Source organism: Dendrobates tinctorius, unplaced genomic scaffold (assembly GCF_039654945.1).
Source record: "Dendrobates tinctorius isolate UK_male_01 unplaced genomic scaffold, ASM3965494v1 ptg000158l, whole genome shotgun sequence".
In the NCBI taxonomy this organism is placed as follows: Eukaryota; Metazoa; Chordata; class Amphibia; order Anura; family Dendrobatidae; genus Dendrobates; species Dendrobates tinctorius.
The window spans coordinates 12,907,758-12,920,703 of record NW_027361825.1 but is presented as its reverse complement, the minus strand read 5'-3'; the positions used below and the strand labels follow the sequence as shown (position 1 = coordinate 12,920,703).

Here is a 12,946-nt window from a genome sequence, read left to right as displayed (position 1 = left end):
CGGCGCCAACGCAGAACAGGATTTTGGGAGGATGAGAACACCCAGCCACGACAGCCCCTTCACACTGCGGCCGCTTCTCAACTAAGTGATCAGCAGCAACAGCATTCAGGTGTGCCAAGGCTACCGGAGCTGCCCCTGACACTTGGCCGCTCCCTCCTCCTACTGAGGAGCGCACAACAGTGTCATGGCCTAACCGTATACCCGCTGCCAGGCCACCCTCACTGTCCAGCATCTCGGCTGGTGCACCTGCTGCTATGTCCCTGCTACTACACGCAGAGACGGAGCTTTGCACCTCACTACCGTGCCTTTGCACCAGATCCACAGCAGAACCCGGGCTGGGATGGGCAACGGGGCTTATACAGTGAGCTGACCGGGCAGCTGACTCGGGGGGTACAGGGAGGGGGGCATATACATAACTCACCACTTCCTAGAGCTTTGGTGGTATTTGCCTTTTTCTTCTGGCCCCCAGGTGCCTCCTCTGGTAAATCATCACCAAGATGGAAGTTCTGAAGGCACACTGGGGACTCCAGGAGCTTGATCTCCGTCATTAGTGTCCCTCCCTGGCTGCTGTTGTCACTGTCCTCCCCAGAACTGCGACCAGATGCCAATGTCGCCTATCCAGCAGGGAGCTCGCTGCACGTGGCCTGCGGGTGACTTTGCAGGCTGCCAGGTGGGACTTCCTTCTGGTCATCATCATCATCATCATCCACCTGGCTCTCAGGCTGCAGCCCCATCTGCATTTGCTCTCTGTTATCAGCCATTTCCCTGAATCTGTCCTCATTCATTAGTTTTTCTTTAAATGGTCAACTTTTTTCTCTTAGGAATGCTTTCCTCACCTCCAGCTCATTAATATCCAGCTTCAGTCTCTTTACCTTCACCTGGAGTTGGGTCTTCCTGTGTCTGGAGGAACCTGCAGCTTTGGCGCTTGTGCAGTGCAGCTCCTCCCAGAGCCTCCTGATGGTCTTACTTGCCTCTTCATACTCACGGAGATGGCTCATAACCCGGGAGGCATATGTGGATACAGACTCCTTTGGTTTCTGCAGCCCCCAACCTTCCTCAGCGAGGTCGGCCTTACCTCCGTGAGCACTCAGCTTTCCTCCGGAAGGACCGCCATCTTGCACGCTGCTAGCAGGCTTCTCCTCCATGTTGGAAGCCTTACGGCTTCTCTGGGTCTCTGCAAACCTGGGGGGAGTAGGAGCAACATTCCTGCGACTCCTGGTGGAGCGTCTAACCCCCGAGTCCTCTGATGTGCAGGCCGGTTGCTGGTTTCTTCTGTTCCCCGTTGGCCTGGATCGGGTAACAGAAGCCTGGGACTTGGCTCCTTCACTCATCCGAAAAAACCCACTCCTCCCTGGGTAGGAGAGAGAGTAGGTCCCTGGGTGGAGAGGTGTTGATTCTCTGTAGCTCAGGAACACACAGCAGGATCAGTGTCGACCACACCCACAATCACCACAGTGAGCAGCAGCTGAACAGAGCTGCACTCACTATTCTGCTGTGCAGTCACTGTATACATACATTACTGATCCTGTACTGATCCTGAGTTACATTCTGTATTATACCCCAGAGCTGCACTCACTATTCTGCTGGTGCAGTCACTGTATACATACATTACTGATCCTGAGTTACATTCTGCAGACTGTTGGGACTCAGGGTTAAAACCCAAATAGCATTTCCTCTGCCCCACTTAACCAATAATAAATCAAACTTGGAAACCAAATGATGGGTGAAGGTCGGTCACAGCTTTATTGAATGTTTCTTAAACAACCATTTTAGAGGCACTTAGCTTCTCTTAACACGCGCTCGCTGCCAAATGCCCTGCTCTGTATTCGCAGGCAAGTCAGCCAGCGAGCCGTAGCTTTGTGCCATTCCTTCTTTCACCGCTGTGACTTGAAACTACAATAAACAGAAGAGAATGAACATTAGTAAACAATCATAACAAAAAGGGAGGGAGGGTGGGACAAGCACTTCCAGGATCCGGTGTCATGAGGAAAGAGGGAGGGCGGCCTCAAATCCAATAATATATAAACACAGGAAGGGGCTGTGCTAACTCCTTCCTGATCCCCATTGGCCCTATAACATTAAATACCCGCCCCACACAACGACGTGGGTGGGCCAGCTCCATTAACCCTAAGGGAAGGGGAGGGGAGGAAAGGCGCCCCAATCAGGGGCACTTTCCTTATTCAGTACAGTGCCCACCAGACTGTTGTGACTCAGGGTTAAAACCCCAATAGCATTTCCTCTGCCCCACTTAACCAATAATAAATCAAACTCGGAAACCAAATGATGGGTGAAGGTCGGTCACAGCTTTATTGAATGTTTCTTAAACAACCATTTTAGAGGCACTTAGCTTCTCTTAACACGCGCTCGCCGCTAAATGCCCTGCTCTGTATTCGCAGCCAAGTCAGCCAGCAAGCCGTAGCTTTGTGCCATTCCTTCTTTCACCGCCACAGAGGATCCTGGTTTCCAAACAGGACTCCGACCCCCACCCATCAATAGCAAAGCTTGCTCTACTCCATCTTGCAGACCGGATAAGATATCTAGCCCAATATCGTTCAAATGCACCCCGTCAGGCCTTAGCAGGGCACTATTAATCCCTTCCAGTTGTCTGTGTCGAACAACCACACCGAACCTCTCACGCACAAACCTAGAGATACGGGCATTGATTGACCTCCTTGTGCGTTCAGCTGCCATATCATAGAATCATAGAATCATAGAATCGTAGAGTTGGAAGGGACCTCCTGGGCCATCTGGTCCAACCCCCTGCTCAAAGCAGGATTCGCTAAATCATCCCAGTCAGATGTCTGTCCAGCCTCTGTTTGAAGACTTCCATTGAAGGAGAACTCACCACTTCTCGTGGCAGCCTGTTCCACTCATTGATCACTCTAACTGTCAAAAAGTTTTTTCTAATATCTAATCTGTGTCTCCTCCCATTCAGTTTCATCCCATTGCTTCTAGTCTTTCCTTGTGCAAATGAGAATAAAGTTGATCCTTCTACAATGTGACAGCCCTTTAGATATTTGTAGACAGCTATTAAGTCTCCTCTCAGTCTTCTCTTTGGCAAACTAAACATTCCCAAATCCTGCAACCTTTCCTCATAAGACAGGGTTTGCAGACCGGTCACCATTCTGGTCGCTCTTTTCTGAACTTGCTCCAGTTTGTTGATGTCTTTTTTAAAATGTGGTGCCCAAAACTGGACACAATATTCCAGATGAGGTCTGACCAAAGAGGAGTAGAGGGAAATAATGACTTCACGTGATCTAGACTGTATGCTTCTGTTAATACATCCTAGAATTGCATTTGCCTTTTTTGCTGCTGCATCACACTGTTGACTCATATTCAGTCTGTGATCTATTAGTATAGCCAAGTCTTTTTCACATGTGCTGTCACTTAGCCCTATTCCTCCCATTCTATATATGCTTTTTTCATTTTTATTGCCCAGATGTAGTACTTTGCATTTCTCCCTGTTAAAAACCATTCTGTTAGTTGCTGCCCACTTCTCCAGTTTATTTAAATCTTTTTGAATCCTCTCTCTCTTCTCTAGTATTAGCTATCCCTCCTAGCTTTGTGTCATCAGCAAATTTAATCAGTTTACCCTCAATTCCTTCATCTAAATCGTTGATAAAGATGTTGAACAATACAGGGCCCAGGACAGAGCCCTGTGGTACCCCACTTGAGACATTCTTCCAACTGGATGTGCAGCCATTTACGACCACTCTTTGGGTCCGATCACTAAGCCAGTTATGAATCCACCTAACAGTTGCCTTGTCCATTCCATACTTAGTCATTTTTTCAATAAGGATTGTATGAGAGACTTTGTCAAATGCTTTGCTGAAGTCAAGATATACTTTATCTACAGCATTTCCTTGATCCACCCAATCAGTGATACTGTCATAGAAGGAAATTAAGTTAGTCTGACATGACTTATTAGTTACAGACCCATGCTGACTCTGTTTGATCACTTCATTCTTATCCAGGTATTGACATACATGTTGTTTAATAATTTGTTCAAAGATCTTTCCTGGTATAGAAGTCAGACTCACCGGCCTATAGTTGCCTGGGTCCACCTTCTTCCCCTTTTTGAAGATAGGAACAACATTTGCTCTTCTCCAGTCTTCTGGCACTTCTCCTTTTCTCCAAGAATTTTCAAAGATTATGGAGAGGGGTTCAAAAATTTCTTCTGCTATCTCCTTCAGTACTCTGGGGTGTAATTCATCTGGACCTGGAGACTTGAATTCATTTAGGTTAGCTAAGTGTTTCCTCACTATCTTTCTGTTTATAGATATCCTGGATTCTTCTATTCCCTTAATAGGACAGTGACTAACAGTTGATGTTACATTTCCTTTCTGAGAGAAAACAGATGCAAAATAGGAATTTAAAAGTTCAGCCTTCTCAACATCCTGTCTTACCATTTCATAATTTTCATCCTGTAAAAATCCTATAGCATCTTTGACTTTTCTTTTACTTTTGACATATCCCCAAAATCCTTTATTATTGCTTTTGACATCTCTTGCAAGCCTCAATTCATTTTCAGCTTTAGCTAATCTGATTTGTGCCCTGCAGGTTCTGCAGACAGCATTATATTCTTCTTTAGATATGCCTCCCTCTTTCCATTTTATAAACATTTTTTTCTTCCTTTTTAGCATGTGCTTAAGTTCTGTGTTCATCCATCCTGGTTTCCTTAAATGTTTCCTATTCTTACCTCTTTTCGGAATTGTTAACAACTGTGCTTTGAGAATTTCATTTTTCAAAATTTCCCATCCTTCCTGGACATTTTTGTCTTTAAGGATATCCAGCCATTGGATCCCTCCAATTATCTTTCTGAATCCCTTAAAATCTGCCTTTCTGAAATCTAACCTTGACGTCTGAGTCTTCACAGGTCTTCCGCCTCTAGTTATCCAAAATTCTAAAATAGCATGGTCGCTACCTCCTAGGGTTCCAGCCACTTTTACCTCCTCAACCATTTCCTCCCTGTTTATAAGGATTAGATCCAAGGTAGCAGTTCCCCTTGTTTTCTCCCCTACCCTTTGGAAGATAAAGTTGTCAGCAAGGTGCCGTCCACCTGGGCGACACTCGGCCCGTTGCGCAGCCCAGTAAATGTAGGAATGTCCCAGCAACCAGACAGTCGGTCTGACGGAATCTGCGGGAAAAGAAATTGTTAATATAACAAATCCGTACGAATATAACGAGCAAAGCATGCTGATCTCCACCTCCCTATCCTCTGAACTTCAGCATCAGGAAGACCCTCCTGAGCCACCTCTGTAGCTGCCCCAATGCGGAAAGAATGAGTGCCATACTCACCAGCTGGAACTCCTAACCCCTTCAAACATCTGTTAAAAACAGCCTGGAATTGATACCTAGTTGAAGGTAAATAATCTGGTGCTGGTCCACCGAAATCACCGACCAACATCTATATAATCATTGCTCCAAATCTTCCTTTTAGTATCGTCATCAATGTGCGTCCCTAGCGCACTAACCCTACAAAACATGGTATCCTTATACACCCCCGCTAACGGGGCATCCACCTTATGACACTCCTTTGCCGTACCAGCCATAGGGGGCAATTGCCCGATCAACGATCTCAACACCGAAATCATAGCTGCATTATCCACACTTGTAGAACCCAACAGGGAACACTCACTCGGATTCACCGTTGGAGGAGGGACTCCCATAGATGTAGGAACTCCGGCTCCCAGATAACCCGCCGAAATATTGATGCTGTGACTTGTAGCCTCGGGAGTTACTCTCGGCTCAACCAGGCTGTAAGTCCTTGATCGAGCCTTCAACTCCCGACGCTCGGGAGGAGGACCACGGACATGCTCGGGACTCACAGACGCGCTGGACACCTCTGACACCGAATATGGAGAGCCACGTCTCGAGGACCGGGGACGGTGACGACCACGAAAGGAACCTCTGCAGACTGAGTGCCTTGATTTCTTATGACACCGCTGTGATGCTTGGTGCCTGTGATGGCGCGACTGCGGGGATGAAGAGTAAGAGGAGGAGGATCCCCGGCGTCCACGCCTGTCTCGCCCCTGCCTCGGGGGTAATCATCTACTGCAGCAGCCACGGAAGCTTCCCCGCTACCACCAGCCACGGCAGTAGCCGGGACTGGGCTTTGAATAACAACCCCTTGGACGCCCCCACCCTGTGGTGCAGGAGCAAGCACCATAGTGCTCGGTGTACCCAACCCTGCAGGAGGAGGGGATGCCTGGACTGCCTCTGCAACAGGTGCCTGTGAAACACTAACCTGCCTCTGCTCCTCTACCCTGGGCACAGTGGGTTGCTCATTACTGTGCTCTTCTGCTGAACCAGAGGAGGATGCACTGTGCCTGCCACCCATAATGGCTCCCGCTGTCCCGATCGGGTTAATGCCCCTTGTCACCTGACTCAAATCCCTCCCTACAACCATCGCTATGCTGGGCACCTGCCCTGGACCCTTGGTCCCCCTGGCCCCTGCAAAAATTTCGCGCAGATCTGGTGCCCCCTTCTCCCATGTGCAGACGCCGCTGCACGCTCCGCGTCGCTGGACCAGAAGTCAGGGGGCGGTGACTTCCGCCTAGCCGCGTACCGCTAGGAACCCCGCAAAGGAGGGCGGGATCACCACGCGGACCGCCTGCCTCCCTCCAGCCCTGCCGCCGGCTGCACCTGCTGCGACACGGCGGCAACGGCCGGACCGTGATGAAGCCGCGCCAGGTCCGGGCACCTCTAAAGAAGCTGCAGCCTGCGGGGACGCCAGGTGAGTGCCGATCCCCGCTAGAAAGCTGTGCAGCCAAGACTCTCCCTCCTGCATCACCCTTAAGCGCAGGGCCTCCATAAGTGGGTCTGCCATAATACCGCCAGACAGTGCTCGTGCCACAAGCACTTCCAGGATCCGGTGTCATGAGGAAAGAGGGAGGGCAGCCTCAAATCCAGTAATATATAAACACAGGAAGGGGCTGTGCTAACCCCTTCCTGATCCCCATTGGCCCTATAACATTAAATACCCACCCCACACAATGACGTGGGTGGGCCAGCTCCATTAACCCTAAGGGGAGGGGAGGAAAGGAACCCCACTCAGGGGCACTCTCCTTATTCAGTACAGTGCCCACCATTATGCTCCAGAGCTGCACTCAATATTCTGATGGTGCAGTCACTATGTACATACATTACATTACTGATCCTGTGCTGATCCTGAGTTACATCCTGTATCATACCCCAGAGCTGCACTCACTATTCTGCTAGTGCAGTCACTGTGTACATACATTACATTACTGATCCTGAGTTACAGCCTGTATTATACCCCAGAGCTGCACTCACTATTCTGCTGGTGCAGTCACTGTGTACATACATTACATTACTTATCCTGTACTGATCCTGAGTTACATCCTGTATTATACTCCAGAGCTGCACTCACTATTCTGATGGTGCAGTCACTATGTACATACATTACATTACTTATCCTGTACTGATATAGAGGCACACCAGAGAACAAGCAGTCAAAAAGTCCCATAAAACATCACTTATATTAGATATATTGAATTTTAAAATAATGGACAATTAAGGTACATGGAAATTGGGAGAATCAATGCATACACCCAATAGCGTACAAGGTGGGTTGGCTTCCCTCCGCTCCTGCAGCACCGAGGTAATATGTTATGCTGATTTGTCCTCTGGCAGCTTGTCTGCCATTTGTGATATGAGCACTTGCTCCATGATTGTGATAATGGGCTTGTGCGTCCATGATTGTTCATATTAGCCTTACATGGTCATTTGCTGCAGTGTGCTGGGTGGGTTGTGAGCCCGGGTTCTTGTGTGCTGTTGGGTGTATGCATTGCTTCTCCCTCATTTCTATGTACCTTAATTGTCCATTATTGTAAAATACTATATATCTAATAAAAGTGATGTTTTATGAGACTTTTTGACTGCTTGTTCTCTGGTGTGCCTCTATATATATACATTGCAGTTTGTCTATACTAGTCTTATTATAGACATATATATGGGAAGGTTCTAACAATTATGATATCTACTATTGTCCATTAAGGGACTTATCTTCTTATTGAGAAATTCTCCTTCTTCCTCACATATATTATGCGTGCCACAATTGCATTATATTTCATTATCCTGTACTGATCCTGAGTTACATCTTGTATTTTACTCCATAGCTGCACTCATTATTCTGCTGGTGCAGTCAGTGTACATACATTACATTACTGATCCTGAGTAATGTCCTGTATTATACTCCAGAGCTGCACTCACTATTCTGCTAGTGCAGTTACTGTATACATACATTACATTACTGATCCTGAGTTACATCCTGTATTATACTCCAGAGATGCACTCTCTATTCTGCTGGTGCAGTCACTGTGTACATACATTACTGATCCTGAGTTACATCCTGTATTATACTCCAGAGCTGCACTCACTATTCTGCTGGTGCAGTCACTGTATACATACATTACATTACTGATCCTGTGCTGATCCTGAGTTACATCCTGTATTATACCCCAGAGCTGCACTCACTATTCTGCTGGTGCAGTCATTGTGTACATACATTACATTACTGATCCTGAGATACATCCTGTATTATACCCCAGAGCTGCACTCACTATTCTGCTGGTGCAGTCACTCTGTACATACATTACACTACTGATCCTGCACTGATCCTGAATTACATCCTGTATTATACCCCAGAGCTGCACTCACTATTCTGCTGGTGCAGTCACTGTGTACATACATTACATTACTGATCCTGAGTTACATCCTGTATTATACTCCAGAGCTGCACTCACTATTCTGCTGGTGCAGTCACTGTGTACATACATTACATTACTGATCCTGAGTTACATCCTGTATTATACTCCAGAGCTGCACTCACTATTCTGCTGGTGCAGTCACTGTGTACATACATTACTGATCCTGAGTTACATCCTGTATTATACTCCAGAGCCGCACTCACTATTCTGCTGGTTATTGGAAACAGACAGGGCTTGATAAAAAAAAAAAAACAGAACACAGTTTTTCCAGCATCACATTGCTGCATATCCCCTGACATAAGGACCCTTTAGGGAATGCAAATCATGTACAGAAGAAGCAAGGCGACTTCAGCTCTGAATTGTGAATTCAGCTGTATCTCGGGAAACTATACAAGTGATTTTGTGAGTTTATTATTTCTGTAGAAATGATAAATATAATTTTCTTTTCTCTTTCTCGGACTCATCCCCTTCTTACATTCTGACTTCTACGTGACCAGTGACACTTCTGTCTCCTCAGATACCCCTCTACAGTGCTATTCCTGTGATTTTCCATGTATCGACAGGTCACAAGTCACATGTGCAGCTAAGGAGGTCTGTGTGAAAAAGTCCGGGACATTTGGTGAGTAGCAGTGGCCTCTGTGCCCCATACAACTGCGTCCCCACCCTCCGGTCCTCCACCTGCCAAAACTCCCAAACTTTTCATCTGATTGCCCAAGATTCATAGTGGACAGTCACGCAGAATTAGGATTGATAAGCGGGAGACGAGCGGCTGCCAGTTACTTCTAGACCCTCCTGACATGTTCTGTTTCTCTCCCCTGCAGCCGGCATTCCCACCCATAAACGGGGATGTGCCAACTCCACTGTGTGCAACACTTATACCTCGGACACCACGGTGGGCACGACCATCTCCGTAATGAACAACTGCTGTAACACCAATCTGTGCAACTCCGCCGAGCACCTGCAGATTCCTGCTGTTGGCATCCTGGCAGCCATAGTGGCGGTATGGCTATCCAAACTGTAGCAAGCGGATGAATGGCTGACACCCGCACTGTGCCTGCCCTGCTGTTGGTGTTTTTTTATGTCTGTCTCTTTAAATAGCGTTATTAGAATCAACCTTATTCCTTTACAGAATATCTAGATATCATATGAACGACGCACCCTGAATAAAATATTTTTGTCTTTTGCCAGTTGTCGAGATTATTCATTTTCATATTTTTATAATGGTGACATACGCTGTAGCGCTGTACAGAAGGAGGCTCAAAGTTCTATGGAAAATCAAGCATTTTATTGTCTGGGACCTAAATTGTGAAATTACCGCACCTCCTGTAGAATATAAAGTCCAGTGATGGCGGCTTTACACCACTCCATCCGACACTCGGCCTTGTGGTGGGCAGGGGTGGACACTGACAGCTTGGGGCCCCTGTGCAAGAAATGTGTCTGAGCCCCCTCCCTGCCCGGTAGGCTGCTTATGATGAGGACAATCTGGCAATGGGGCCCCTGGAATCTCGGGCTCTGAGAAACAAGGCAGATCGCCCTCATTATTACTGCTCTGGAAGCAGGGGCGTACAAAGCAATCACAGGACCCTATAGCAAAAATTCTATTTGGGCCCCTACACCTCTAAAAAATATATATATATATTTATATTTTTTCACTGAGATGGAGACATATATACTGTATGTGTGAATGTAATAAATATATATATCCGTTAGCATTCGGTTCTGCTGGTCCCATCACACTCATACTTGCAGTCAGGTGACAACTAGTGTGGCTATGTCAATGACTAGAACACTGCAGACGCAGCTGACTCTCTAGTTGACACATGATAACAAGTGTGTAGAGCGCCTCCTCGTGGTTATGTGATAACTGCTGGATTTGGCAGAGCCCAACCATGTATATATTATATTACATTATATGTCTGGTATCTGCTCTATTTATTGTCTATGGAACAAATGGAAAGCTCAGCTGTATAGATAACAAATATAGCCAAGACTGAGGAGCCTAGGGCCCACCAGGGGCCCACTCTACAGCTACCATAAACTTTTATTTTTATATAATATAAGGACAGTGATAATAAATATATTTGTAATATACTTCATTGTGAAAATAAGTTTCTGGCAGCAGCAAATGATGAGTCCTGATTGGGGATCTGTCACTTATTTGTTACCCTTAGTTAGGATACCATAAAATAAGTAACAGATTCCCTTTAACAGAATCTCTGGATACCATCTTCAGGGTAGTTTCCCACTAGTGAGGCCACTGCAGGACGCCTGCTGCTTGTATCCCACAGTGGACCTGCTCTGGAGGAGGATCGTGCTGACATTATACTGATATATAGTCATATATAATGCCCGCTGCTTGTATGCCACACTGGACTCGCTCTGGTGGGGGATTGTGAAGAGATATACGGATGTATACTTATACTGTATATAATGCCGGTTGCAATAAATAAAATGTTAGTCAGAGTGAAATCCTTCCAGTGTATTGGACACTTCTATAAAGGCTCTCTGTCAGCACAGAATGACTGTTCAAACCTAGCAGAGGAGCTCAGATTATCATGGCAGACTATCATTTATATACACCTTCCCACCTGCTTGTTTTCCATCTATCTCCATCCTTCTATGACTCTATGAAGCCAGAGCTGTCAATCATATTAGTGCGGGTGGAGAATGATGGAATACAAACAGGTGGGAAGGTGAATGCACATGATTGGCCTCACCGTGAAGCACCGAGCGGCAGGACCTAGTTTTTAAAAGTCATTCTGTACTGGCAGTCCCTTTAAGGGTAATTTGTCACCTTGAGAAATGCTTTTTATCTGCAGATAGAGGGTTAGTCTGCAGGTAAATGGGGTTTGAAGCCTGGCTAGCCAGCATAATGGAGAACGTTGGCTGCAGGGAGAAAATTAAGCTTTAGTCTTCCACCAGTCGCTTCCTGTGATGGGGTCAGTGCATAGAGGGAGACATTACAGTCACTGCTAACTACAGAGTGAGCGTACTGTAATAATGTCCCAGGACTGTGATCAGAACATTGTCCAGGGAGCCCCACCTCAGCCTGGGCTTCATTGGATGACTAACATGGCAGCAACACATGACAACCATCAGCAACCGGCAGCTGCGTCACAGGAGGCTGAGGGGAGCTGGTGAGTGCAAGCACTGGCCATTGTGCCAACTAAATATCGTTGTCAGGGCATTTAAATAGAACAGCAGCAATCAAGGCGAGCCCTCATCACTGCTGTTACAGGCAGACGCCGGATATGTATTACAGCAGATATCTGCCTAGAATGGAGCAGGCTCAGCTCCTGAACCCACTCCATACAATCACATCCCTAAGATGTAAGTTATGTCAAGGTTAGAAAATTTCTCTTGTCTGTTCCTAAACATGAAAGGCAAAAGGAATTCCCTAACACACATGAAAGAGCCCTTGTAGATTTAGTAAATGTGCCCAAACATATGAATGCTTTTACACACCACAATGCACTGTTATATACACATCTTACAAAAACAAATATAGTTCCAGATATACAGACATATATGCAGAAACACACAAACACGCCAGTACATGAATACATCATCTGAACCACCATCAGTACATAGTACATCAATAGTAATAGTAACTCTGAGTCTAAGAGCTGGAAACGCTCGAAACGCGTACAGAGCCTCTCTGGACAATCCCCATGCGGTAGTCTGATTCAGACATGCCGATTTAGTGATCATAGCAGCTATGTGATTTTTTAATAGCATAAATAAAATATTTGAATTTTACTCCTGGAGCTGGACTTTTTTCCTTTGAAGTATTTCCACTGGTCTTGGCAGAAGACGTGTCCGTGCTCGGATTTATGAAGTTCAAGATGAACAACTAAGGGATGAGCTGAATTATCCTTTGTTTTCTCTGCACATCAATAGTAATGTTAGGTCAGCCCCATATACCTTTGTATCACATGAACTTACAACTCCCAGTATTTCCTTCCAGATACTGGAAGTTGTTATCATCAGTCATCATCAGACTGTGAACCATACAGGAACCAGAGCACTGATGAGACGCAATCTGGATCACAAAAAAGCATTTACATCCAGGTATCTTACCTGTGATGTCTTCTCTGATTAGAGTCGTTCTCTTTCTTTTCGTTGCCATCTTGTCCAGACTCCATGATGAGTCTTCTCATCTACAGCCGTCTATGCAGACCTCCATTTTCTCTGGTCTTCTGCAGCACATCCCC

The 12,946-nt window shown here is 46.3% G+C and overlaps 1 protein-coding gene across 1 annotated transcript in view; it reads left to right on the top strand.

The window, feature by feature from the left end:
• The window catches only part of LOC141051872 (uncharacterized), a 42,454-nt gene extending 32,539 nt beyond the window's left edge, over positions 1-9,915 (top strand). The window contains exons 4-5 of the mRNA XM_073548983.1: positions 9,250-9,351; positions 9,554-9,915. Of these exons, the coding sequence (XP_073405084.1) occupies positions 9,250-9,351; positions 9,554-9,753 (302 nt within the window). The 3' untranslated portion in view covers positions 9,754-9,915. The remainder of the gene's footprint in view (positions 1-9,249; positions 9,352-9,553) is intronic.
• Positions 9,916-12,946: the final 3,031 nt, after the last annotated feature.